This window comes from Nicotiana tabacum, chromosome 3 (assembly GCF_000715075.1).
Source record: "Nicotiana tabacum cultivar K326 chromosome 3, ASM71507v2, whole genome shotgun sequence".
Lineage (NCBI taxonomy): Eukaryota > Viridiplantae > Streptophyta > Magnoliopsida > Solanales > Solanaceae > Nicotiana > Nicotiana tabacum.
The window spans coordinates 195,158,859-195,186,817 of NC_134082.1; the positions used below are offsets into that span (position 1 = coordinate 195,158,859).

At 35.7% G+C, this 27,959-nt stretch overlaps 2 protein-coding genes and 1 non-coding gene across 4 annotated transcripts; 2 read left to right on the forward strand and 1 right to left on the reverse strand.

Moving 5' to 3' along the window:
* The first annotated feature begins 3,028 nt into the window (after positions 1 to 3,028).
* LOC142179688 (U2 spliceosomal RNA) lies at positions 3,029 to 3,224 on the forward strand. The gene has a single exon (XR_012708232.1). It is a non-coding gene; the product is annotated as a U2 spliceosomal RNA (small nuclear RNA).
* A 2,304-nt stretch (positions 3,225 to 5,528) lies between these two features.
* Positions 5,529 to 14,193, forward strand: LOC107776768 (tobamovirus multiplication protein 1-like). Of its 2 annotated transcripts, none has more exons than XM_075250360.1 (11): positions 5,529 to 5,865; positions 7,188 to 7,278; positions 7,359 to 7,411; positions 8,291 to 8,383; positions 8,459 to 8,530; positions 9,234 to 9,306; positions 9,400 to 9,445; positions 9,556 to 9,619; positions 12,987 to 13,040; positions 13,508 to 13,585; positions 13,654 to 14,193. In XM_075250360.1, exons 1-11 carry the CDS (start codon positions 5,716 to 5,718, stop codon positions 13,750 to 13,752), a joined length of 873 nt encoding a protein of 290 aa, XP_075106461.1. In that variant the 5' UTR covers positions 5,529 to 5,715; the 3' UTR covers positions 13,753 to 14,193. The 2 variants fall into 2 exon arrangements, with proteins under 2 accessions (XP_075106461.1, XP_075106462.1); XM_075250361.1 differs by having other exon boundaries at positions 13,660 to 14,193.
* Positions 14,194 to 14,789: 596 nt separating this feature from the next.
* LOC107776763 (derlin-2.2-like) lies at positions 14,790 to 19,373 on the reverse strand. The gene is made up of 6 exons (XM_016596681.2): positions 19,070 to 19,373; positions 18,601 to 18,700; positions 18,009 to 18,223; positions 17,829 to 17,912; positions 16,034 to 16,087; positions 14,790 to 15,249 (listed from the first exon to the last, which is right to left on the reverse strand). The coding sequence occupies exons 1-6, from the start codon at positions 19,166 to 19,168 to the stop codon at positions 15,064 to 15,066; spliced, it is 738 nt and encodes a 245-aa protein (XP_016452167.1). The 5' UTR covers positions 19,169 to 19,373; the 3' UTR covers positions 14,790 to 15,063.
* Between the last annotated feature and the right edge of the window lie 8,586 nt (positions 19,374 to 27,959).

Sequence of the window (27,959 nt, forward strand, 5' to 3'; positions counted from 1 at the left end):
ACTAGTTTCCAAACAAATCGTTCCAACACCAGCCACCCTAGATACAGTCTCATTATCCATACTCAAAGTTCCATAGTCACCCTGAGTATAAGATGAGAAAAATTCCTTCCTTGATGTCACATGAGATGCGGCACCACTGTCCACAACCCAGCTTGACTCATCACAAGCAATATTTATCAGATCCGCATCAAAGACAGTAACAAGTAACTGTGGCCACACGATTGCCATCTTCTTTCTGTTCTTCCTTGTCTCTATTCTCCCTTTTCAAAATCCGGCAGAACTTCTTTGTGGGCCCTCTCTTCCCGCAATGGTAGCACTCAATATCTTTAAGTCTGCTTCTGGATTTGCTTCTATTATGTTCTCTATTTTGAGAACCCTGATTCTTGCTTCTCCCTTAAAGTCAATCACCAAGACATCTGATGAGGAGGAACACTGAGATTTTCTTCTCATCTCTTCATTTAAAAGGGTGCTCTTGGCAAGATCCATAGAGATCACACCATCCAGAGCAGAATTTGATAATGAAGTTCTAAGAATTTCCCAAGAATTTGGTAGGGAACCAAGTAGAAACAAGCCTTGAATTTCTTCATCAAATTTAATGCCCATAGCAGATAACTGGTTCATGATCCCCTGAAAATTATTCAGATGATTTGTCATCACGGAACCATCGTGGTAATTTAAACCCAACATCTGCTTTATCAGAAACATCTTGTTGTTTCCAGTTTTCCGAGCATACAAACTTTCAAGGTGCTCCCATAGGGTCCGAGCATGTGTCTCCCCAGAAATATGATTCAAAACATTATCATCAATCCACTGTCTAATAAAGCCGCAGACTTTCCTGTGTAACAAACTCCACTCTTCATCTGATTTATTATCAGGCTTTATAGTGGTGAAGGCAGGTTGATGAAAATTCTTGACATAGAGCAAATCTTTCATTTTGCCCTTCCAGATGGCATAATTTGTGCCATTCAAAGTAATCATTCTACTAGTGCTGGCTTTCATAGTTTATCACAAATATAAATACTATTTATTAGAAGACCAAAATAATTCTTTTCTGATGTGGAAGTTCATATTGTGCTGCAACCACAGAGCATACTCAGACAGAACGTTGGCTCTGATACCACTTGCTGGGAATAAACCCCGTAAAATAATATTCACGGTATTAGTGATAAACGCAGAACACTAAGTTATGGTTAAATCAGCAAGAATAGAAATACAGCAATAATGACACCATGATTTTACGTGGAAACCCTTCTGAATAAGGGAAAAACCACGGCCAAGAAGAGCAACTGATATCACTATAGCGAGGAATTTTACATTGTGTAGTAACGAGTAAAAATACTCCTAATACCACTACACTCTCAAAAGAAATAAACACTCTTTTGCTTTTTCTCCCTCACTACAATATCTCTCACACTCTATTTTTCTTCACAAACTATTTTCTTATAGTTTATGGATACATTGCTCTCTTTCTTTTCTCTCTTTGTTGGTGTGATGAAATGAGGGTTGAAGCTCTCCTTTTATAGCTAAAAAACTCATTCTCTAAAGCCTACAATATTTGATAATTTGCACTTACTTTTCACAATTTTGAACAAGGTTGGCTACCAAACCAAACCAAGTCAATAAAATTGGCTACCAAACCATACAAATTTAACAAGGTTGGCTACCAAACCAATACCAATTCAACAAGGTTGGCTACCAAACCATTTGAATGAGATAGACACCATCATATTCATGTTATTGATTTATCCTTTATGATGTTTATGCACATATACTAAAAGAAGCAATTGGAAACAACATAAACTCGGAGGCCACACGTCTGTTCATTTTTATTACTCAAAAATTACAGGAGTCCACAGTCTGTTTTAGCCCTTAAGATCATAGGTGGATTTAGAGCGAATTCAACTTAATCTATAGCTTTCAATTCAACTTAATCTATAGCTTTCAATTCAACTTCGACTCGAAGCAAGTATATTTAAAATCACGTCCATTCTGAATCAACTGATTTTAAATTCTGGATTCACTTCTATTTGAGATGAGACAAAATCTTTGTTTCCCTTGCTAATTACAATCTCTAGCGGGCGCGACTCTTTAGTTTTGATCATCTGATGTGCTATCATCTTCATCTTTTGATATGATCATATTGTAGAGCTCAACATGGCTATGTTGCATAAGACTTTTCTCTGTCGAAAAAAGAAATTTTATATCATCTTCATATACATTATTCAGATTATGACAAAATTCTTGAAAGATATAATTTGGATCTTCAAAACATTAGGCTTGATTCTTGAGCATCAAAAGCTAAAACACCCACTTAAGTAAGACTATTTAGAATATACCGGACATACTTAGCTTTAGCTGATTTCAACAGTTAAAATTCTACAGGAGCTTGACAAGAAACAAATCATTATGTTTTCTCAGTAAAATTCTTTTAGCTATCAGTAAAATATGATAATTGACTTTAAATTGTAATTATGAATTAACATTTTTAGACAATTGATAATTCTATCTTTCATAAAGATTCTGAAAGTTTTTTGTTCCTTTTATTTTCGCTGTAGGTGGTAATATATTAGCCTATAGAAAGGATATTAATTCATCCAAAGTATTATTACCAATTTCAACTATCAAAAACAGATAAACGCCATATTAATACAAACTTAGAGGAAATACAATTTGAAATGCATGTATAAAAGAGTAATACAGTCAAACATCTCTATAATTGCGTCGTTTGTTCATAATATTTTTGAATGTTATAGCGAATTGTTGTTATAGAAAACATATATTATAACAGAGCATAAAATTTGGTTCCGAAAAAATTTGACTTTTATAGTAAAGTGTTGTTATATAAGGATATTGTTATAGAGATGTCTAGTACTATTATTCTTTTATAATAAATTACTGCTAATTTCTGGCGAAGTACATTTTCTAGCAATTAGCAGAGCGTTTGTTCAGCAGTCCCATACCGCTAAACAAACCAAGAAACAGGGAAGCTACAGCATTATAAAAGGCCAAACGGGCAGCTATTCAAAGCATACCTTTCTCGGCCTTTTGGCTAAGATCAAGTGTAGTATCTGTTCTTATCAGTTTAATATCTGATATGTGGGTCATCGGCCCACACGATATTAACTCAATTTTTTAAGGGGAAGAGTCCATTGAAGTAGCTTGCTACTTGGGCTCTTGCGCGTCGCCCATGCGTTGCACTATTGCACGGGCCTGGCGCACCCCACCAAAGTAGTCCAAATTTGATTGATTCCGTGGCCCAAAGTGGCCCAATTGTATATTGACTATATTAACTTGGGGAGAATTTACTTTCAAAGTACGTTAGTTAATTCTTAAGTGCCAATTTCTATTGTTGATAAATTTCTTTCAAAGTATGTTAGCATGTGCAAAGACATGGTCAGTGCTAAGTAAGACCATAAGTCACAAGACACTTTAATCTGTAATGAATTTCTTTCATTGTGATTTTTCAGTTATTGGTTAATCTTTCTTCCTGTATGATAAAAAGTGAAGCACGAGTATTCTACCCCATAGTAATATGTATGAGAATGACTTGATTAGCTATAAGCAAATGTAATTATGGTCTACAAAATAGGAGCTTTATTTTAATAAATCAAAGAGCAAGGACGACAACAATTTAGTCAGTTTGATTCTCCTTCCCAATCCGTAGCATGATAGCACAGAACCATACCGAAGAAAGTGATTGCTAATGAAGTGATCGAAACTTTTTATTACTTGCTTTGGATTAAGATACATATCTCCTATAATTCCAAAATTAGTTGTATTCTGACTTAATTCATAGTACACAATAAAATAACAATTCACAAGCTTGGCGATGAAAATTGGGTATTAGGCATACGGCTGGTCTTTGTGGACTTGGAATTTGTGTTTGGCTTTCTGTCTTACAACCATAAAATATTGTAACCATCATTTTTATTTATTCATGTATTTATGTGCTGCACGAATAAAATCTATCATATATTTAGAAATAGGGAGTTAGTTTTGAATCCCTATTTTTAAATCATAAATTGATTTTAGATTAAAGTTAGTTACTTAGTTTAGCAAATGTTTAAAATTTTACTAATCTACGTCCCCCTTCTTTCCAAATTCTTATTCAAGAAGATCAATCCATTCATTCTTTTATGACTAACCAATCACGAAAACACCTTTTAAGTAATTTTGAAAAGGATATTGTTACCTCTAACAGAATGAGGAATACCCTTGGACCTACTGATATCTTCCTTCAATCCTCCACCAACACTCGGCGTTCTAGTGTAAATATAAATAATACTCCTATATAGGATTTTTCATTTCAAATTTCTATAAGTCTCGCTCTATGTTTGGATAAAAGAGGGATACGGATGATATACGTATAATAAAGTATTCTGAAAATCGTGTGATCTTTAACATGACATGTAATTTTTATAAAAGAATCATTAACAACAATATAAGGATGACAAAATTAAAGATTTTTTATTATAAAAAATGTATAATATTTTTCAACAAACCCAAAAAATGGTGTTTTATATGAAATAAATGAAATGAAAAACAATAATTCGACAGCATTTGAAAGTAAAAACACAAGACATAACTTTTAGACGTATATATTTGAAAATAAAAAATAAGATACATTCGCGTTATTATTTTCTTTTATACAAATTGTGGAAGATAGCTCTAACTAATTTGAATTGATAATTATTTAATTTTGTGGTTTGATGCTCACATTTAAAATTGACTAGCTGGACCAATTAAAATTCCCAGCAAGTAAAAGATTAGGAGTAAATATCTTATTACGACTAGGGGTGTTCATGGTTCTGTTTGGATCGGTTTTTTTCCCTAAAAAGAAACCAAACCAAAGTCAGTTTTTCAAATATTAGAACCAAACCAAACTAATTAAGTTAATTTTTTCTCGATTCGGTTTATGTCGGTTTTTCAGTTTTTTCGGTTATTTGTCGGTTTTTTCTTAAATATAAGACATACACTACCAAACACATATTTCGGCGACCACATTTTTAACGTAACACTATCAAATCAATTGTCCTTTGAGAAATCTATTATTTACCAAGATAAATTGATGATAATTTAATCAAATAGTGATGAGTAATTTAAGAACTCAATTAAAAATATATTATTTTTAATATGAATAGATTCTTACACTTAACAAAAGAAAACTACCAATCAAACTAGAATATAAAGGTAAAGACCTGTACTAAAAGTGCAAACGATTAACATTTACAATAAATTTTTTGAAACTTTGTATAAAAGTATACATATATATAGGTGTAATAATAAATTTAAAATAATAAATTTAAAATAACTACTCTTATATTCGGTTTGGTTCGATTTTTTTTATTAAAACCAGAACCAAACCAAATTTGATGGATTTTTAAATTTCAAAACCAAAATCAAACCAAACCAAAAAGTATTAATTTTTTTGGTCGATTTGATTTGATTTTCGGTTTGGTTCGGTTTTATGGATTTTTTGAACACCCCTAATTACGACACAAGTAACGAAGGTTAAAGGTTCTCCATTTATGATTGATTGTACAGGTCTGTGCCACTATTTTCATGTGTGTATAGCACCTCAGCACGTTCCTTGGTTTTTCTTTTTCTTCTTCTGTATTTTTCTTGTTTGTTTATAGCATCATCAGTTTTGACTTCTTTGAGGCCAAACAATTCTAAAGGACAGAAGTAGGGGGTTGGTTACCTGGGAAAGGTGAAATGACGAGGTTGCCACTTGGGTCGTCGCCGATTGACATCGCCGGTCCGACGACCAACTGGTGGGACCAGATCAATGAGTCCGTTCAGTGGCAAGATGGGATTTTTTACTCTCTTTGTGCTTCCTATGCTCTTGTCTCAGCCGTTGCCCTTGTAATTTTGTCTCCTTCTGCTCTTTTGTTTATATGAATAGACACTTTGATTTTGTTTTTTGTATGTTAATTTGATGTTGGGGTGTGTCAGGATTGTATTTTGTATGTTAATTTGATGTGGGTTTGTGTCAAGATTGGTTTTTTATGTTCCTTTTTTTGTTTCTGATGTTATACAGTTAAAACTTGCTGCAAGTTGGGATTAGGTAACTGCTGTTAGAAATGGAAAATCTTGGGAAACTGTAGGAATGAAATAATGGAGTTTAGCTTTTACTTTTTTCTTATTTTTCTCCCTTTATTTGTATAAATAGACTCTTGGATTTTGTATTTTGTATGTAAATTGATGTGGGGTTATGTCAAGATTGGTTTTTTTCTCTTCTTTTCTTGTTTGTGAATTTGACAATCAAATTAGATAATGAAATAGTGAAGTGTAGCTTTTACCTTTTCTTTTAGATGTTACACAAAAATATGATTCAAGGATGTGTGTTTACGAAGTGTATTTGAGGGGTTCTTCCATTAAGAGAATTACGGGATATTTGGTGCTTTTAGTATGTGGCTAAAGATTTTTAGCAATGGACTGACTGGTTAATCATTGTTCAGTTAGACTGTTAGCTTAAGACTATTGAATAGCTATATTTAGGGTCAAATTCAGTACTTTTGTTTGTGTACTGTCCTTTATTTTCTCTGGATTCTGCATAGCTTTAAGATGTTTATGGCAATTTTGGTCTCTGTTAGCTAGAGGGGCGTATTCATTGCCCAAGTTAGGGTGCACATGAACTCATGATCTTTCCGCCAAACTAGGTATTTTATGTAAACATTTCTTAGAATTGATCTAATATTATCTACTTGCTTCATGCTCCAATAAGGTTGAATGGTGCACTTGGTTGAATCCTGAGTTATTTACCCAAAGGAACATGGATTGATTCCCACTTAATACTTTCTTTTTTCTCTTTTCTTTAGTGATGCACCCATGTTCTAAAAATCCTAGATACGCGTCTGGTTAGCTATGTGAGATTTCCAAATTATTTCTTCACCAATTATCATGTAGATTCTATTGTTCATTTATCTGATATGACTGTATCATCAAAGATTTGATCTTTCATCTAAGGTCTGATGTGAGTATTACGGAGTACTCGTTTCGTTTGGGCTTAAGTAATTTTCTATAAGCAGATGACTTTCATGGAAAGATGGTTTTCCATACTTTTGATTGATAAATATGTTTCAGATTAAGTATATACCTAATGCTGCATGTGTAAAATACATATTTTTCCCGTGAAGCTTAGTTTTTTGGGCTTCGGGTTGAGTGTGTGAGTTGATTGTGTGCAGATTCAATTAATAAGGATCGAATTGAGGGTACCCGAGTATGGTTGGACAACACAAAAGGTTTTCCATCTGATGAACTTTGTTGTAAATGGAGGTACGGATTCAGGTCGAGCAAACCGTCCTGCCCCTGTTTATCTGGAAATTAGTTTTGAATGCAAATCTTTTTTGTTTCAGTTCGTGCAATTGTCTTTGGATTTCACAAACAAGTGTTTCTCTTCCATCCTAAGGTATGTTATTTTTTCCTGAAAGTAACTTTTTAATTGTCGATCTCTTTCCTGGTTATGTTCAGTTTGTTTTCAATAGAACCCGACAATGCATGCCAACTTGAATGTTACCTTGTTCTTATCCTCAATTTACCCTTTTCTCGAACTATTTATTTTTTTTATTTTTTTTTATAGTGTTTCAACTAATCTAGGATCTATCGGAAATCAGAATTAAGTTAAAGCTGTACCTCTAAAAGTTTTAACCTGATGGGACCATTTTCAAGTGGAAGTGCATGACTTTTTTGTTGCTACTTCGAGCTGCAGGCTATCTTATATCTCTGATTCTCTTAACTTTGAGCATAGTTTGACATTTTAGATTCCTCACCTCTTAATTTATTCATTCGGAAGTTCATCCTGCTCTTTGGCTGCTTATATAGTCTAGTAGCACTAGAGCAGTACAGCAATAATGTCGGACCTTGTTGTTTAATATGTGAACTAATTTGATTGAAAGCTCACTAGATTCTTTCTTTCTTTCATTTTTCAGTCTGAAGCTTATCACATAATTACCCCATCCTTTACTTGCTGTAAACTTTTGGGTTGACTGCGATAGCAATTGTTCAACTGCTTAGGTTTTTACTTTATCTACAGCACTATACTTTTGCCTTGTCAAACATTTAGCTTTGACTGTCATTTTATTGTGATGAATATTCTGTTAGTAATAAATTAATCGACTGACAGCACTTTCTATGATCTCTTTCCTTCATTTGGAAGTGGTGGTCTAATGCAGTACTGTCACTTTTAGGCTGATGGCCTGAGAAAAAGAAATAAATAGCATACAACATCTGCCTCTTAAGCTGCTGCTTAATTGTTTCCTGATGTTAGATTTGCTCCGCATTACACCAGGTGCTGACTCTGGCAATATTGGACCTACCAGGGCTCCTTTTCTTTTCAACATTTACTCTCCTGGTTCTATTTTGGGCTGAAATATATCACCAGGCAAGTGAAGTTGTAGCATCCTGCATGCAAACTGTTGATTTATTAATTCTAACTCCTGCATTTATGTAATGGCAGGCTAGGAGTTTACCAACAGATAAACTCAGAATTTCTTATATTTCAATAAATGGTGCAATGTACTTCATTCAGGTTTGCAACTTGGCCCCTCTTCATATGCTTTTGGACATCATGGTTGTTCATAAGGAAATATAGTTGATCAAGTGTAATTGTTCATGGAGTACTAGTTTTGTTTGTGTGTTAGTAATATGTGAATTCTTTTCAAGCGAGTCAATTTGTGTCCTGGTTGATAACTCCTTGCATTTAGGTGGTCTCATAAATATGCGACCATATGTATGCTACTTAATATGTTGAATTCTGAGATATTCTTCTGTCCCTCAAAATGTTATGCCTTGTTTACCTAGGTTTAACACGTTTGGAGAATAGTTTCATTTCAGAAACAATTCTCCTCTCAGTCCTCCATTCCCTTCTAACTGGTCCTACTTTCATTATCAAATATTTATGGTTTTGGCCCCGATTATACCTTTAATTTTCTTTAAAGCAGTTGGATATATATCTTTCCTCGATCTTGCAATAAATATTTGCAAAACCATTTGCAAATTTAGCCTTGAAATAGGGATAAATTCTCCTAATTCCAGCCCCTGAGGACTCTAGCTTTCTCCCCTTTCCTAAAGAATGGATCACTTCTAAATGAATAAAGCTGTCTGTTATTCTTGATTTCTCTGTAAAATATTCCCAACGGACCACTTGTCTCAAAAGCTAACTAGCTGCTTGAGTTTTCTGGATCTTATCCCAGGCAATAAACTAAATACAACTGAAAAATGGTTTTGGTCAGGCATGTATCTGGGTGTACCTCTGGGTCAATGACAATAGCACTGTGGAATTCGTTGGGAAGATATTTATAGCAGGTGAATTTCTTCATATTCATCTTTTCATTTTCTCCTTTTGCCTATTTTACTGAAGGTTAGATCTCTTGAACGTTGCATGTTTATTTCGTGCAGTTGTATCATTTATTGCAGCATTGGGCTTTCTGCTCTATGGTGGAAGGTGAATTTAAGTGCTATTTCTTTGTGCATTTATCTTCTAATTCACTGTTCTTAACTACCTTAGATACTGTTCATTGGGAATTCGTATTTACAAGTTTTTACAATCATCAGGTTATTTCTCATGCTCCGGCGCTTTCCTATTGAATCTAAAGGGAGAAGAAAGAAGCTTCATGAGGTTTGTGTATTTACATATTTATCTTCTTATTATGTAAATACAAACTTGTTTAGTGTTTTTGGTTTGACATAGAATATATTTTCATGTAAGGCATAAGATTTATTCCTCACTACATTCTCCTCCCTACAGCACCGAGGGGGGAAATTCTTCGACTTGATGTCTGGTTCCATTGATCAATTTCCTTGTCCTAGGATGTCCTGGGAATTTTCTGCGATATCATACTGTTAGCTTGCAGTGACTGACTGCTTATTTAGCCCACATAACATTCGAATGGACAGTTCAGTACCTTTAAAGGTTGGCGGTAATCCGCACGACCAGTAAAGATTCTAAATATACAAGAATTTTATTATAGCTTTAATGACTGTATGGAAGGATATATCCTTTTACCCAAGCAAGGGGCCTGTCTAGGTCCAATGCAACTCCTTATCAATCTCGACTCCTTTCAATATGAACAACAATTCAACCGATTACATACTCTTATTGAGCCCATGTGTCTAGCGGTTCTAACTGTGAAAGAGAGAGCCCTTTTGACAATTTCAGCGGGCTATAGTGTCACAGCTGGCTAGACGGAGCCACTAAGGCAAAGCCAATAAGAGTAGTACCAGAGTCGACTGTACCAGACGATTCCTAAAGTTTCTATAAAAACCATTTATGATTATGGTTGGTTTGATAAACTGGTATTTACTTATTTATTTTTCTTTCTTTAGTATTTTATATACTTAGTTTCTCTCCCCAGCCGTGACTATGTCCGGCTAAACGGATTCATATCTATGTTGAAGATCTAACTTCTCTTGCATGTTAACTATGAAAAATCCAGACTCTTTCAAAATATAAAGGAATTTTAATATAGTTTCTTGGCTTGGTTCCAAGATGGTGGTGAGTAAGACTATTCCTGAGATTTGTGTCTATATTCAAATCAAATTCTTAAATGGTAAAAACAAGGATAGGATGGAACCTTGTTGTGACATTTTTATTCAGTACTGAGTGGGTAACACTTTTTGTAATGGACCATTAAACAGTATGGGATTCAAGACTGATGCACACCATCTTTTTCCGATTTAGATTGTGTCATGTCATGTGTGTTACCACTTACCATAAACTCAACTGGGAAATTGTTAATTCATGTATCTGAAAGTTATCAAATCTACCAATGCATGTCAGTTGAAGGTAATTACGGTAATCATCATGGGACAGTTCAAAATTGATTGGGTTTACATAGATGGAAGATGTCAAGTGACAAAGAACTATGTGCCTTTATTGCCCAATTACATGAGCAGGATGGGCCAAATTATAATATACAACATTAAGGAACCACTTTTGGTGACTCCCTTTTCTGGAGTCCTCTTTTTGATAATTAAAGTAAGATTTTATTAACAATCTGCAGCACCAACAAGGTGCTAAGAGTATAGAGAAGTAGCTGTGGAATTTACTCCTTTAAGAATCTAAGGAGTCGATGAACTCCACTACATGGTCAAAATCAGTTACTGCATTGGGCTACAACAAAAGTTCATGTTCTTTAAGCATTTAAGTATTACAAGAGATAAGGATAATGCTTTATGCTTAAAAGCATCTGTGGTTCCTTTCTATCCAGACCATCCAAAATATAAATAGAGGCTCCATAACTTCTCTGTTTCTTCATCTTCTGCCCTGCCAACTGTTTACAGCCACTGTCAGATTCCCGGGGATCATCCGAAAAATCCCAAACAGGTTTAGAAGCATACATCAAATTTTACAAGATGAATTTACAGTCTTCTTTGCAGTAGTAAGGTCCGCTGCATAAGTGAAATATTCCCCTCTGCAGGCTGTTATATTGTACACATGCTTCATGTAGGGCTAATATCCAAAACCAGCCACTTTGGAACTAGCTCTCATCCTCCAAGTCATCTTCCATGTCCTTTGAGCCAATAGACCAGAGGTCTTCCTTAACAACAAACATAGCTTGCTTTAACTAAGGATTTTCCTGTCAATCATTGACATACAAAGGAAGGAGTCAGGCTAATGATCCCCTACTATCACTCTGGCTAATTTAACTATTACCACACTAGCACTCCATACAGAGTGTTGATAATTTATTCAAGGTTGAAGATTCCAGCATCCTGCTTTGAAGCGTTCTGCAATAGTACACCCGAACACTCTTTGTTAAAGACAATATATAAATCTGGGAATAGTTCTTTCAGAGTGCTGGTTTGCAGAGGTTTGTTTTGCCATAGTCGTGCTCTTCTGTCGTTACCCACTTTGACCCTACCACCTCTTCAAACTCTCTCCAAGAATTTCCTATTTGTCTCTCTACTGTAAACTCCATAAGAAGATGTGACTGCTGCTTTAGCGCATCATTGTCCATCAATTCAATATTATGCGTTGATCCTCCCTTTCCACGTCTCCAATTTGTTGATATTAAATCTCCATAACCATTAGACATAACACACTTATTAATAGTCTAAAGCTTCCACACCTAGTCCCCTATTGTTTACTCATAGTTGACTATCTAACAGATGCATCCTCTTTGTCTCACAATTAAATCCCCATAAAAAGTTACTTCTCAACTTATTCATTTGTTTTTCAACTTTAGCAGGAATTGGAACTTGTGATTTTAGATATGTAAGGATCCAAGTCATACCCTATTTTTAAGTTCATCCTTTACCCATGTGAGAGATATTGCTTCTTTCAAGGGGCTGATTTCCTTTCACATCTTTCAATAACTTCTCACTGTACCTCAGTAGAGGCAATGTTGGCCTGTTGGGTGATTGCTTCTTATCCCCGTACCTGTACCAGTGGGAGGATATAGTTGCCCGATAGAATAGTCGCACACACAAAAAATTACTCCCCTGTCACACCCTTGAATCCTTGTATTCAGCTCCTAGTCACTGCCCCAAATAAACTTGCGGGGAAGTACTTCACACTCTCAGAATACTTGTTAGATTATCATATTCATAATCAACATTTACTGAAAACAAACTACTCTTGGCCGATTTCCTTTTCTTCTCTGCTGATGAATAATCAACAGGTGAAAGTATATCTAAGTTTGGTGCGACTAAATGGAAACACAATTTTAATTTATGATTTTTACAAAGAGAGAAATTTATTGTCATTATTGGTGAACCAACGGAGTGTCAATTTCCTTTTCTTAATTGATAATTAGTGGCCAATCTCCAGAAAATATTTTCATGATCTATCTGTTTGTTCTAACAACCTCTTCTACATCACTGTTAAAGATTGTGATGTGGATACGTTTGTGTTATCTGAAGTTTCAGTTAGCTCAATGTTGCTTAACACATGCATAACATGATAGATAATGCATGACTTGTAGTTTTTAACAATTCTTACTCTAAATTGGTTTACATAATATGATGTATGCATATGATTGCAGGTTGGATCTGTGACTGCCATATGTTTCACCTGTTTCCTCATTAGCTGCTTTGTGGTAAGGCTTTATGCATATGTTTCTTCTTCTCTCAATGCTGGTCAACATTTTATTGTCCATAGTGTAATAATCCTAGCTCCATTATAAAGTTTTTGCAAACTGGTAAATAAAATGAGGTACTCTTAGCTTCCCATGGGGAGGTCCAAACAGGGAAACGAGGTTTTATACAATTGGTGCTTTTGCTTGTAAGAGGTGAGAACATTGAGGCTATTTTTATGAGATAAAAGGCTGTGACATATGTCTTCAGGCTTCAGCCGAAAATGACCCAAACTACTCCCCGGGAAAAAATTAAAGAAACGAAAAAGGAAGACCTTAATAGGAACATAATCAAGAAAAGGGAAAGTATATCAGGTTTAAAGTAAATGTTGCTTTGAACTTGAGAGCCAGACCTGCCTCAAATCTCTAAACAGCAGTTGCTTTTGTGCACATGAGCGTCTTTGTTATGTCTAATTTGTGACTCACTGCAGGTTGTGTTATCTGCTTTTGATTCTGACGTATCTCTTGATGTCTTGGACCATCCTGTTCTCAATCTGATATACTACCTGGTATGTCTTATTCCGTTATTCCATGCTCTCTCTCTCTCTCTCTCTCTCTCTGATCACATTCTTCTCAGTGGCAGCTGGTAGAAATTCTTCCTTCAGCACTTGTGCTATACATCCTGCGAAAATTGCCTCCAAAAAGAGTATCTGCACAATACCACCCAATCAGTTAGCTGCAGCAGACTTTTATCGTCAGTCCTACACTTTCACATGGTTGCCGCTGCAGAAGCTAAGTGGAATTCTGCAGGAAAAGTGGAGCTGCGAAAAGGATCCAGGTGCATTAATTTTGTAGAAAGGCCAATGATGTCAACTCTTTCCCCAGTTGTTGAACAAAGCTTAAGCTGTTTTACCTATATTGTATTATTTCTGTGGTCGTGGCGTGAAGCATCAGACGAATCGTTAACATTTTGGTTATTAATTGTTCCACAAGTTTGTGAAAAGTATCGAAGTCCTGATGTAATGATGCAACAGGGTTACCTCAGTGTCATCTATTGTACTGTTTCATTCTAACTGTGATGTTCTGCATTTGAGCATTTCCTTACTGTAAGATCGTACGGATGTAACTTTCACCATTTGAATAATGGCAATGCCCTCTGTAGTGACTATTTACCTACTAGGCTAGAGCTCTTTTTTTTTCCCCCTTCTATCTTTTCTTTAACTGAGAAATCCTGGAGAGCCAGTGTGCGTTGAAATTCAATGACTAAAAGGTGTGCTCCTCTGCTCGTTTTCGCTTAAGTATCATGCTTTTATATGCAGCAGAGTCATACTTGTAACTTACGTTTAACAAAGTTCGAAATCCTGGAGAGCCAGTGTGCGTTGAAATTCAATGACTAAAAGGTGTGCTCCTCTGCTCGTTTTCGCTTAAGTATCATGCTTTTATATGCAGCAGAGTCATTCTTGTAACTTACGTTTAACAAAGTTCGAATCATACGGTTCAATCCAACCACTAGATCAAAGGCCTAGGTAGTCAGTTGTTTCTAATTTACAGCGTCAACAATAACACAGTTTTGGTTTTTTTCTAATACAGCAAATTGATAAATTTTTGGTTTTCCGCTTGTCGATGGATAAACTACTCCCAAACTGGAAAATTTTTTTTAGGTACAACCAGTTTTCTTGGTTAAAACTTAATAATGCACCCCTCTAATACCAAAAATCTGCAATTGGCCGGCAGGAAAAGTGACACCAAGCAATGGATTTGTAAGACCAAGAGAGAGGAAAACGAACGCTCCATTCATGTATACACTAATGAAATAATTTCTGTTAGAAAAGTCATTTTTCCCTACCAGCCCGCAATTCTCCCACAAAAAGCATCTTCAAACCCAAATTGCTAAGTGTAAACAACACACCAACAATTTGACAAGGAATGAAGACAGGTAATCAGCACAATCATCATCGACCTATAACCTTGATTCCCTCCAACCAAATATCTAGGGTCAATTTACAGAAACTGAAGCCAGTGCCACTGGTTTACTTATATAATGAGCTCATCGAATTTGTGGAACTTCATCGACAGGAGGAGCAGCAAAGCGCACATTAGCTGGCCGAGCCACCACTACCGGCTCGTCAGCAAACATTGCTTTGATAAAAGCTGGAGTTTTCAGGGGTCTACGACCAGTCATTCGTGGATAGACGTCTTCCAGGAAATAATAAGCATGGCCTGCAATCATTCCCTGAAACAAGAATGTTCACTTTCAGTATAGCACAAAATTGCTTGTCATAGACAGTAAATGGAAGGAAATAGGAATATTCAAAGTCCTCTAAAGGAGTTTTAAAAAACCAAGGTACAGGTAACAGAGTGCTGGCATAAAAACAACAGGTACAGATGCAGGTAGAAAGTTCAAACAGAAAAGCATCCTTTAGCATAATGCTGTATTGTGACAACAAAGGAAACTAGTCAAAAGTAAATGTACAAAATCCATGAGTTCAACTATCCATTTCAAATCTCGTTATATAAGAAATGCATGAGGAAAAGTTGGTAAGCTAAACAGTAATCTGCCTTAAAATGCTAGACTCTGCCCTTCCTAGTGCAACCGAGTTGCTTTGCAGCCTAGAATATTCTCAAAATTTAAGAATTAAGAAAAAAAATGAGAATTGCTTTGCTTTGCCAAGAATATACTACGGTATCAGCACCTTTGGCTAAATCCTAAGCAGAAAACATGAAAATTGCTGGTTGGTGAAGACGCTCACACATTCTTAAAAGTTAAGAAAAGCAGATAAGAAGTGGAAGCTCTCTCACTAAATGAGAAAGTCAAAAATCCTAGCTGGCAGGATTTCTATCTAAGATTCAGGCAAGATATCCAACAGGAAGGCTCAACCAGGAGTAAAAACCATGTAACTTTAAACCTCTTAGAGTTTCATATTGTTGAATGAAACAAGTAAAATCTTTTTTTTTTAATAGGTAAGGATGAAACAAGTAAAAACCTAATAGAAGCACACAGGTCGCAAGAAGTGTACCAGTAAATCCACCCAAGCACTGGCACCAACAAGCACAGAGAAACCCAGAAGAACCTGCAACAAGGGGAAAGAAGTGTGATTAAGTTATCCGCGACAAGTACACCTATCAAACTTCATGGAAGTGAAACTACAACAGGATAAAAAGATTGGGACCGTCATTTAAATATTAGTATCATGGATTCCTTATTCTATCCAATTCAACAATTAAGTGTTTCTATTAGCATGTCACTATCCTTTTAGCAGTCCTCTCAAGAAAGAACATCCTTGTCTCTCAAATTTCTGAGTGCTTTGAGACGCTACTGGCTGAGCTATATCTAAGGAGCAAGTTTCTGGATTTCTCTGTGTTTTTTTCTTGTGCAAGACTACGCTGACGAAGATTTCCATACTATGTCCTAGAGAGGGTTTCAAGCCAGTTAGATCCTATACACTAAAAACATGAAAAGACTAAGAAAATTGCCCTGGAAATAGCCCCTTCATGTAATAATGACAACCAATGAGCTGAGCATGTCAACATTGATTTTCAAAATCAACATACTGCAAGGTTTACCGTCTTGACTGCAAAACACCACCTAAGATTGCATATGCTACACCCACAACTAAATGAATAAGGGGCCTACATCCAAATCCAAGCACATTTGAATAGGGATGAAGAGAAAAATAAACCTTTACCTTATCACAAAAAATAAAAAAAGAATGGAGGGGGGAAATATTTTGGTAATGGATCTGCTGTAACCCTTCGGGTTTGACAGCTCACATTTAGCAACTACAAAATATTTTACCCCAATTGCAACCTATGAAGTCTTCTTTAAAAACATAGTTTATAATGCACTGATTTGCCAAGTTGATACCAATACCTTTAAAGGTAGATTCCTGGTAGTTTAACACTTTAACTCTTTCTTCCAAGTAACCAAAAGTAGATATTAGGTACTTAGACGAGTAAAAAAGCCACAACATATAAGGATTGCTCATATTAACAGGTAGACATGACTGCAACCATCTAATTGGTGGTCTTTTAAACTATCAACTTACAACATTCGTGTAACATATTCCTTCGCCCTGCATATTTTCATGAGAGTTAACCATTAATCTTTACAATTTTAGCATTTGTCCTAATTAGTTGTCACACCTGCTATCAAACTTAAATTGTTTTCCCAAGTTTTATGCCAGTCCACTGTTATATTAGCCATCCTCAATTCCAAATCTGTTGTCATGGAACCAACGGTAAGGCTGGAAAGATATATGGCAGATTTTGAACAGAGTACTATCTCCAAATAAATGATTATCTCCTAGTAATTCACATCAGAAGCATCCTTGACCATGCCAGCATAAGTAGACCATGCAACACACATCCTGTGCGCCAAAATGCACAAGTCCTTTGTATCAAAAAAAATCTTAAGTGGTTTCCCTTGATTATATGTTCATTTTCATCTGTAATGCATTGAGCCAAATCCTTCCTAGCATATACAAACAAGGAAAACCAAATCCACTAGGCATGAGCTTTGAAGTGTAGCTCTTTCATGTAAAATGTCAGATGAAAAAAAGAACCAAGTGAGTTCTGCAATGTGTCTGGTTGCAGCATGTACTTTTACAGCAGCTTAGCTCTAGTGAGGAAATATCTGGAGTAAGTGCAGCCTACTTAAGGGTTGCACCAAAGCAAAGGCAAATTGCTAATGTCATACCTAGCAGAAGAAAAACAAAGATTCTACAGGACAAATCACAGGTGAAGCAGCTCCCGCAGTTAAAAGCTAAAGACTTGTGAAAGCAAAATATGATGGATGAAGTAATAGACACTAACCCATGGCAGGTAAGCTGCTGTGAAAGTAAAGAGACCCAAAAAGCTCATGTGGATAAACGGATTTTGCTTGCTCCATACGTAAACCTACAAACAGAGAGAAACAAAAAGATGAAAAAGGAAAAGGTAAGACAGACCACAAATACTGAGTAGGAAATGGAGTTCTGCTGCAGAGGATCTAACCATCATAAATGTCAGTGAATTGCTCAGGAATATGATCCTCGCAAACGACTCTGAGACATAAGGTATCATCCCCCCGACAAGAACAATTCCAGTTAAAACAGTTGCACCAAACAGGAGCATGTAGAAGAAATCTGCTGTCCTTCCCCTGAAGGAGTTCTCTTCTAGAAGCTTGCAGTACCGAGCTAGGAAAAACATGTGAAAGAGAAAGTCCAAGTCTGAAAACACCACAACCAAAAAAGGACATCAGAATATAGAAAAAGAGCGAGAAAATATCTTCTCATGTTGATGTGTTCCTCATAGCAAGTCATCCTGCCTTCATCTCATAATCTCCGATGCACTCACAAATAAAATACATAATTGAAAGAGAAACTTGTATAAAGGATTGACAGGAAATTCACAGACTGCACTAGATAGGAGGCAGGGATAAGCCTAGTTTCCATTATGGATTAAATCTAGCTAAACCCACTATTTAGCCACGATAGCTCTTGAACAAATGAGCGGCATTAAAGGCTTAATAGATGCATGGCTGTTCAAATAAAGGAGGATATAATCTTTTTGGGGGAAAAAAAGCTGCTGGGAGAGGAGAAATTACCCATCTTCCGAAAGTAGAGAAAATTTGTAATGAGGCGCCAGACCTGGTATTGCTTCACCACCAACTTGGGGTTCAGGTACAAGTTATAGGGAGATATAATCTGCAATTTACACCCAAAATACTATTATCAATTAATCATGAATCAACTAAGCTCTCAGTCCTAAACTAGTTAGAGTCAGCCTCAAGAAAAGTACAAAAGTCAATCAACTATGCCACAATACCAAATTAATTGGTGGCAGCTATATAAATCCTCTGTATCCATTCTACCCTAATTTCGACATCCCAAATTACAACCCCCCCCCCCCCCCCCAAAAAAAAATCCATTATCGGTAAAAATCTTGAAATGAAAAGAAAATTAAGAAAAATCCAAATTCATTCCTACCAAAATACAGAATCCTCAAACAAGAAAACAATAAAGATCCAATCTTGATAAATCCAATGTTTTTTTCCTTAAGATGGATCATAATACCTCAAGAGAACAACCGATGGTGGTGACTATAGCAGCAGTGAGATAGGAACGCGTGATTATTGGCATCTGTTTGTACCATTCTTCCACTGCTTGTGCCATTCTTTTTTCCCCTAAATCCCTTTTCAATCTTCAGTAAAATTAAATTTTCCCCAAAACAAAACTTTCCGGAAGAAAACTCTGAATTATCTGGAAATTGATCAACTAATAGATTTCATATATACACGGACATGCATATATATGTATGTAGTCGTATTTTTATTTAGCCAAAGGAAATGAAAAGATGAATGGCAAACAGGGGAATGGCGAAGGAAATGCTATTGAAGCTTTCATAGGATTCTGGTTTAATCTAATCTTGTTTCGTTGAGGTATGCTGCTCCACGAGCATTTGAGCGCGTATTACACACGGGCCAATTAAATGTTCCAGTGACGAGTAAAAGCCAATGAGATTGTTAGGGAGAATGGTATTGATGTCAGAGGCGCGTTTGTAATGGCCCTTGCTGTTGGATTTTTGTGGTTTCAAGTTTCCTTTCAAAGAGGAAACTATATGATATTTTCATTAAATCTATTATTATTATTATTATTAGGGAATAATAGGGCAATTCGATTGAAATCTCAATCAAAGATAAGTTACATCAAGGCCAAAATCTAAAAGAGAAGATTCATTTGCGGAAATTTTAAAGTGACACGAGTAAACTTTTGGAATAAATATTAGTAAGTTATCTGACAAAATTAATAATTAACCTATGATCATATGTTTAGAATTCACTTACACTATAAAAGTTTTACTCTCTCAATGTATAGTGTATACAACTTAAATTTACTATGACCATCCACTTTTCTTAAATTATTTTGTTTTTAGTTGAGATTACTTAGTTTATATTTTTTTCATTAGACGGGAGAAGAGAAAGGCAAAGATGAAGCGAAGAAAAATAGGGAACTATGAGAATTTCTCATATTTATATTGTGAAAATCGCATCTATCCCTCTTTTTAGTTATGTAGTAAGATACATATACTTATTTGTGCATAAATGGCATGTATCTCTATACTGTAAATTTGTCGTTATTTATACGAATGTTTAACATTGATTATCTCATTTGTGATATCGTGTTTTAAAAAGTAAGAGAATGTGAATGTTTTGTCACTTAAAACCATATAATCTGTACAAGATTACAAATATAAATGTAATGAGTATCTGCGAAAGTTAGTTCATCGTTTTCAACTTATTTAGCGGTACAAATTTAGTTAAGTGCGGAATTAATAACGAGAGTTGTACACATTGCCTAAAATATCACAAGTACACCTAGTACCTTTTGTGATATTTGATACTACTTAAGAGTTAGGGACTAAAGTGTAAATAGAGAAAGTTAGAATACAAAATTGTAATGAAGAAAAGTTCAGAAGTTAGTTTTGTTAAAAAAGGGATCAGTTATTGATCCAACAGTGATAACGACAATAATGAAGATCTTCATTTTCTCTCCTCCTTCTCTCTTGCTTTCTCTCTCTATAATTCACTATCGATTATCAATCTTCATAGCTAGAATCTTGTAAATTGACATGGTATCAGAGCCGCGATCACTGTAATTGTGTAGATCTGAAGCTCAACAATGGCGGACAGTGAGATTAATCAATTACCTCATAATCATCCTTTTTTCCTTTGAGATTCTGACATGCCTAGAACAGCAGTAATATCGCTAAAGCTCACAGGGCCAAAGAATTACACGTTGTGGAGTACGGCGATGAAGGTCGCACTCTTGGTGAAGAACAAGCTAGGGTTTATGGATAGAAGCTGCCTTAAGAGCTCATACAGAGGCGAGTTAATTACACAATGGGACAGGTGTAACCAGGTGGTACCTTCATGGCTAAGTAGCACAGTGTCAAGCGAATTAGTACCGATGTACGTTGCGAGTGCAAGGAAGGATTGGGATGAGTTCAAGGAGAGGTTTGACAAAGACAATCTGACTAGGATCTATCAACTCTAGGCAGAAATTGCGACACTTAGACAAGGTACAGATTCAATTACCTTTTATTTTTCAAAAGATGAAAGATTTTAGGATGAATTGGAAATATTGGCACACTTGACTCCATGTGATTGTGAAGAATCAAGGCCATATATTGATCACTTGGTGAGACAGAGGTTATTGCAGTTCCTTTCCTTATGTGACTGAATGAGAGCTATAGCCAAATAAGAAGCAACATTCTTCATAGGAAGCCAATACTCACTGTAAATCAAGCATATTCAGCTGCAGTACAGGAGGAAAGCCAAAGAGCATTAGGAGTAGCTGAGACAAATAAAGATCTCTTGACTATGTTAGCAGGTAGATAACAGATGTTCAAAGGAAAGAAACCTAGGTTGATCTATGAACACTGTGGGTAGAAAGGTCATCTAAAGGAGAATTGCTATAAAATAATAGGATATCCAGCTGATTTTAAAAGCAAAAAGAAAGGGCAACCAGGTGGATACAAACCTTATGCTAACAATGTGAATGCAGAAAGAGAAGCAGATGTCAAAGTACAGATCCTCGGAAGCTTCATGACAAAGGAGCACTACAAATACTTAATCAATTTGCTAACCAAATCTTCTATTGGAGAAGGATCTGTTGCTGCAACAAGTTCATCAAACATGGCAAGTATAGTGTCATTGATATCTAGTGTATCCAATAACATGGTATATGATTGGATAATAGATACATGTGCATCATATCACATAGCATTCTGTAAAGAATTGTTAGAAAGTCTTAAATAAATTGAAAGTGAGAACAATTATGGAGTAGAGATACCTACAGGAGATAAGTCAAAAATCACACACTCAAGAGATGCTCTTATCCCGGAAAAACAAAGGATAACAAATGTGTTACAGGTGCCAGATTTTAAATTCAACCTACTTTCAGTATCCAAGCTAACTAAAGAGTTGTGCTGCTTGGCTACCTTCTACCCTGATTTCTATGTGTTTCAGGGGCTTTACAATGGCAAGGTTCTGGGAATTAGTAGAGAAGATAGTGGATTCTACATACTTAGAAGGGAAGGAGTGGTAGCAGCTAAGATTTCTAAAGAGGAGATAACATATACTGAATTGTGGCATCAAAGATTAGGACATGCACCACCAAGTACTTTACAGCAACTAGAGGAACTAAAAAATAAAGTTGACACAGGCTGGCACAAGCTATATGAAGTCTGTCCACTAGCTAAATAAACCAGACTCAAGTTTCCAAATAGTAGTAGTAAGTCTGATAGTATCTTTCAACTTGTGCATGCTAATGTATGTGGTCCATATAAGATCCCAACTTATGACAGGAAGCATTATTTTATGACAATAATTAATGACTTCAGTCGATATACTTAGATTTGCTTGTTGCATTTAAAGAGTGAAGTAATAGTAACGTTGAAAGATTTTTTTGCCTTGGTCAAAAACCAATTTAACACAATGATTAAGACTATAAGATCATATAATGACATAGAGTTTTTCAATACTCAGTGCAATGATATGTATGCATCTCTTGGTATTGTGCATCAAAGTAGATGTCCATGTACTCTATAACAAAATGAAGTTGTGGAAAGAAAGCATAGATACATTCCAGAGGTAGCAAGGGCTTTAAGATTTCAAAGTGGTATACCAGTGAAGTTTCGAGGAGACTGTGTGAAGACAATTGTGTACTTGATCAACAAGCTACCTTCAGATGTCTTGAAAAGGAAGTCTCCTTTTGAATTGCTACATAAGAAGCCACCAAAAGTGGATCATTTAAGAGTGTTTGGTTGTTTGTGATATGCAAGCACATTGCCTAAAGGTGACAAGTTTGCCCCAAGAGCAAGAAGAACAGTCTTCTTAGGGTATTCAGAGACTCAAAAGGGCTACAAGTTGCTTGATTTAGACAATAACACCTTCCTAGTTAGCAGAGATGTCAACTTCAAAAAGAATGGGTTTCCCTTTAAGACTGATCACAATCACATGGAACATGAGGATCTATTCCTTCTTAATACTATAGACACAACTGAAGTTGTTGAAAAAAATAGTAGGGATATGCCACCTGATCATGCTAGTGATCACAATGATAATCAAGCTGACCAAGCTGAATCCTCCCAAGAACATGAAGTCATTCCAGCATCTGAGACTTCAATACTTGCATCAGGAGAAATGACACAGGAAGATCCATATGATCAAATGCATCATACACTGCCAAAACCTATTGCAGATCCCTCAGTCATTCAGCCCAATGATTAATTGCCTCAAACTGTACCTACTGTAGATCCTCTTATGCTTCAACTTGTACCATCAGTTGCACTTAGAAGATCAACTAGAAGGGTCAAACCTGTTATTTGGCTGAAAGACTACTATACTCCTGGGAACTCCTTCAATCATAATTCCTACCTATCTTTCAATATGTGTCTTATGATCATCTTTCAACTCATTATCAAGCCTATCTAACAACCATCTCAACAGAAGTAGAACCAGGGTCTTTCTCAGAAGCTTCACAGGATGTTAGATGGGTTGAAGCTATGCAAAATGAGATCAAGGCCCTAGAAGATAACAATACTTGGGAAGTAGTAGACTTGCCCTGTGGAAAAGGGCAACTGGGTCTAAATAGGTATACAAGATCAAATACAAGGCAAATAGAGAAATAGAAAGGCTCAAAGCAAGACTTGTGGCAAAGGGATACACACAACAAGAGGGCCCAGACTACCATGAAACTTTCTCACCCGTTGCAAAGATGGTGATGGTCAGAACTGTGATTAGCCTGGCAGCTTCAAAGAGTTGGCATCTTTTTCAAATGGATGTTAATAAGTTTTTTGCAGGGAGACCTTTATGAGGAGGTTTACATGCATCTGCCTAAGGTTTTCATAGGCAGGGGAGTCCAAATTTTGCAAATTGTCCAAGTCACTCTATGGCCTTAAACATGCATCTAGACAATGGAATATTAAGCTAACTGATGTTTTGACAGAAGCTGGTTTTCTGCAAAGTGCCTATGACCATTCAATCTTCACCAAAAAAGTGGTACATATGTAGTAATTATATTGGTCTATATTGATGACCTATTGATTATAGGCAGTTGTGAAGCAATGATACAGGCAACAAAGGAAACATTGCATTTGAATTTTAAAGTAAAGGATCCGGGGGAGTTGAAATACTTCCAAGGTATAGAGATTATGAGACCACCAAAGGGAATCCTTCTCAATCAAAGGAAATATGCCTTTAGTCTGATATCTGAAGTTGGACTGGGAGGGTCAAAACCTGAAAGTTCCCCACTTGAACAAAATCAAAAGCTAACCACAATAGACTATGACAAACATGTAGGGGCAATAAGAGATGAAGAGTTACAGGATATAGGTAGATATCAAAAGCTTATAGGAAAGCTGATATATCTGACCATAACCAAACCAGACATATGCTTTGTTGTTCAAATGCTGAGTCAATTTATGCAACATCCAAAATGTTCACACCTAGAGGCAACATTGAGAGTTGTAAGATATATCAAGGGATGTCCAAGAAGAGGAGTACTGCTGAAAAGGAACCTGTAGAACAAGTCACAACCTATTGTGACTCAGACTGGGTAGCTTGTCCAAACACAAGAAGATCTGTTACAGGGTATGTGGTGAAGATGGGTGATTCTTTAATCTCATAGAAGTCAAAAAAGCAACAGACTGTGAGCAGAAGTTAAGCAGAAGCTGAGTATAAAAGCATGATAGTTGTGGTATCTGAAGTAGTTTGGCTTATAGGGTTGATGAAAGAGCTTGGGATTGAGGTTCAAACACCTGTTAGGCTGCTTTGTGATAGCAATGCAACTCTACAGATTGCTGCCAATCCTATCAATCATGAAAGGACTAAACACATATAGATAGGCTGTCATTTTGTGAGGGAAAGAATCAAAAGTGGACTGATTGCACCAGAACACATATCAACAAAAGAGCAAGTTGCAGATATGATGACTAAAGCCTTAGGCACTGCACTGCACTGCACCAGATTCTTGTGTCCAAGCTGGGAGTGTTGGATGTTTTTCACCCTCTAGCTTGAAGGGGAGTTTTGTGATATTTGATACTACTTAAGAGTTAGGGACTAAAGTGTAAATAGAGAAAGTTAGAATACAAAATTGCAATGAAGAAAAGTTAGGAAGTTAGTTTTGTTAAAAAAAAAGGATCAATTATTGATCCAACAGTGATAACGATAATAATGAAGACCTTCATTTTCTCTCCTCCTTCTGTCTAGCTTTCTCTCTATAATTCACTGTTAATTACCAATCTTCATAGCTAGAATCCTGTAAATTGACAGTACTAGTATGGAGTAATTATCCAGCACGACTCATAGTAAGTGCACGAGAGTAATTCTTGAAATGGCATAGAAGTGGTTGTGTAATTAGGATTTAATCTCTTATGTCTTCTCAGGGAAGGGAGCTTCCTGTTTTTATCATTTTTCACTTGTTGTATTCCAATTAACTTCTTTCTTCCCCCTCTTTGTTCTTCTTCTTATTCGTCCCTTTCCTTCATTTCTACATATTCTTGAGCCGAGAGTCTATAAAAATAGCCTCTCTATCTTTCCAGGTAGGGGTAAGGTCTGTCTGCACACTACCTTTCCAGATAGGGGTAAGGTTCGAATGCCAAGATGCCAATGATGTTTAGTCTATGTCATTTGGATTCCATTTATCTAAGTAGCAATCTAGTATCCATCTACATTTTGCAGCTCAGACTCATTGCTAAAATGTTCGTAGTCATGATCAAAAAGCGAAAAAAGAAAACGCGTACACCCGCACACAAAAAAAGAGAAGAAGAAACAATTTGAATTGTGGTATATATGCTATGAGTTTGGGTTATATAATACTTATTGCTAATATATTTCTATATAGTTACCATGCAAATAAATTCTTTGTCAAACCCCACTAATGCACAACAATGTTATGATGCCATAAAAAATAAATTATTGCTTCATCCCAAATTATGTGGTGGTATTTAACTAGGCACGATGTTTAAAAATTAAAAGAAATACGTTTGCAGCGTGTGGTCTAAACAAGCCATAAGAATTTATGCAGCCAAAAATTTATCTCATTAAGAATAGAGTTATGAGAACTGTAAAGTTAAATTGTTTCTAAGTAAAATAATATGACAATCTTTTTGGACAAACTAAATAAGAATTATTTACACAATACTTCACCTATAAAAAGAGAAGATGACACGAAGATGGTTAACTGCAATGTGACTGACATAAAACTAGTTGTTTTTAGGAGAAAAATGAAATCTATCATGAAGAATCGGGGATGAAGACATAGATTGTTTAAGAAGATCCTTTATATCGTGACAACTCTTATTCCCCTATCTTTTATAGCATGTTTGGCCAAGCTTATTTTTGGTCAAAAGTATTTTTTTTTGCCAAAAACACTTTTGGCCTCAATTTGAGGTGTTTGGCCAAGCTTCTGGAAGGAAAAAAAGTGCTTTTGAGGAGAAGCAGAAGCAGAAAAAAGTAGCTTCTCTCCAAAAACACTTTTTTGAGAAGCACTTTTGAGAAAAATACACTTAGAAGCAGTTTTTTAAAGCTTGGCCAAACACTAATTGCTGCTCAGAAGTGTTTTTCAAACTAATTAGTCAAACACAAACTGTTTCTCACCAAAAGTACTTTTGAGAAAAACACTTTTGAAAAAAAGCACTTCTCAAAATAAGTCGATTTTTGCAGCTTGGCCAAACGGGCTATTAATCATGCAAAGTCAATATGTATCTTTATATATATATAAAGTTGGGAATTGACAATCTGATGTGTCACCTCTTATATGCTAGAATAGCCATTTTGTTATAAATAAGATTTTATTTATGGTGAATGTCTATATTTAGAGAGATCTTAGGGTTTGTTACTTGATGGCTAAGTCACTCTTCCCCTATAAATAAAGGGGTTCTATTCCATTGTAATTCATCCCAAAATTTAATAAGAATTTCATCTCTCTCTTTCTCTGCAATATTGTTCTTCTCCTTTTATTGTTTCATAACATGTTATCAGCACGAGACTCTAACCAATTGGGTAGAAACTTTGGAATTGAGCATAATGATTGTCAATTGTTTTATGAACTTCCTTCATGATTAAATTCTAAATTAAGGTAAGTATTTTACCTTTCTCTTTCAAATTCTTGACATTCTATAAGTTGATTTTAAATACAAGCAAAGACGATAAATTTTGATTGCAACTCTAATGGAGTTTGAAAGAAATTATAACCACCCAACGTGGTAAAATTTCTATGCCTTGCCATGATCAAATTCATGTATGATTGTGGGCAAAAAATTAAAATCCGTCCCACTGAATTTACTCCATTCTCATTCCCTTTAGAGAATGTGATAGCAGTATGTGATAAGTCTGAAAGAAGACAAAATTATTACTATGAATGTATCAATGGATGTGGATGTGGACGTGGAAATAGACGAAATTATAATCGTCATCATTGTGGTAATGAGAACAATAATGATTCTCAAAATAATCCTTCACTTTGTGAAAATAATATTTGTCATCGATTTGACATGAGATTTTGTAAAGCACATATAGATGATTATGGTCCATTCATGATGTGAATGTGACAACATGTGATTTATGAATACATATTCATTATTGGAAGAATATGAACGTGCTAGTGGTAGTGAATATACCACACTCACCTCTAGAGGAAGGTTTGATATGAAATAAGAAAATAATGTCATCATTATGGCATGAATGATCACTGGTCATGTACCTATTGTACGCCAAAATAATCTAGTAATGTGATTATTAAAGGACAACAGTGATGCAAGGAACAAATCTTGCATATATTTTTGACAATTACCATAATGGTATAACTTCCTTCTTCAAAGAAATATTTACCATATGGATGTTTATGAATATGTGGTACTACAAAATTAATTGAGAACTCTTCAAGAGCCAACTATAATATT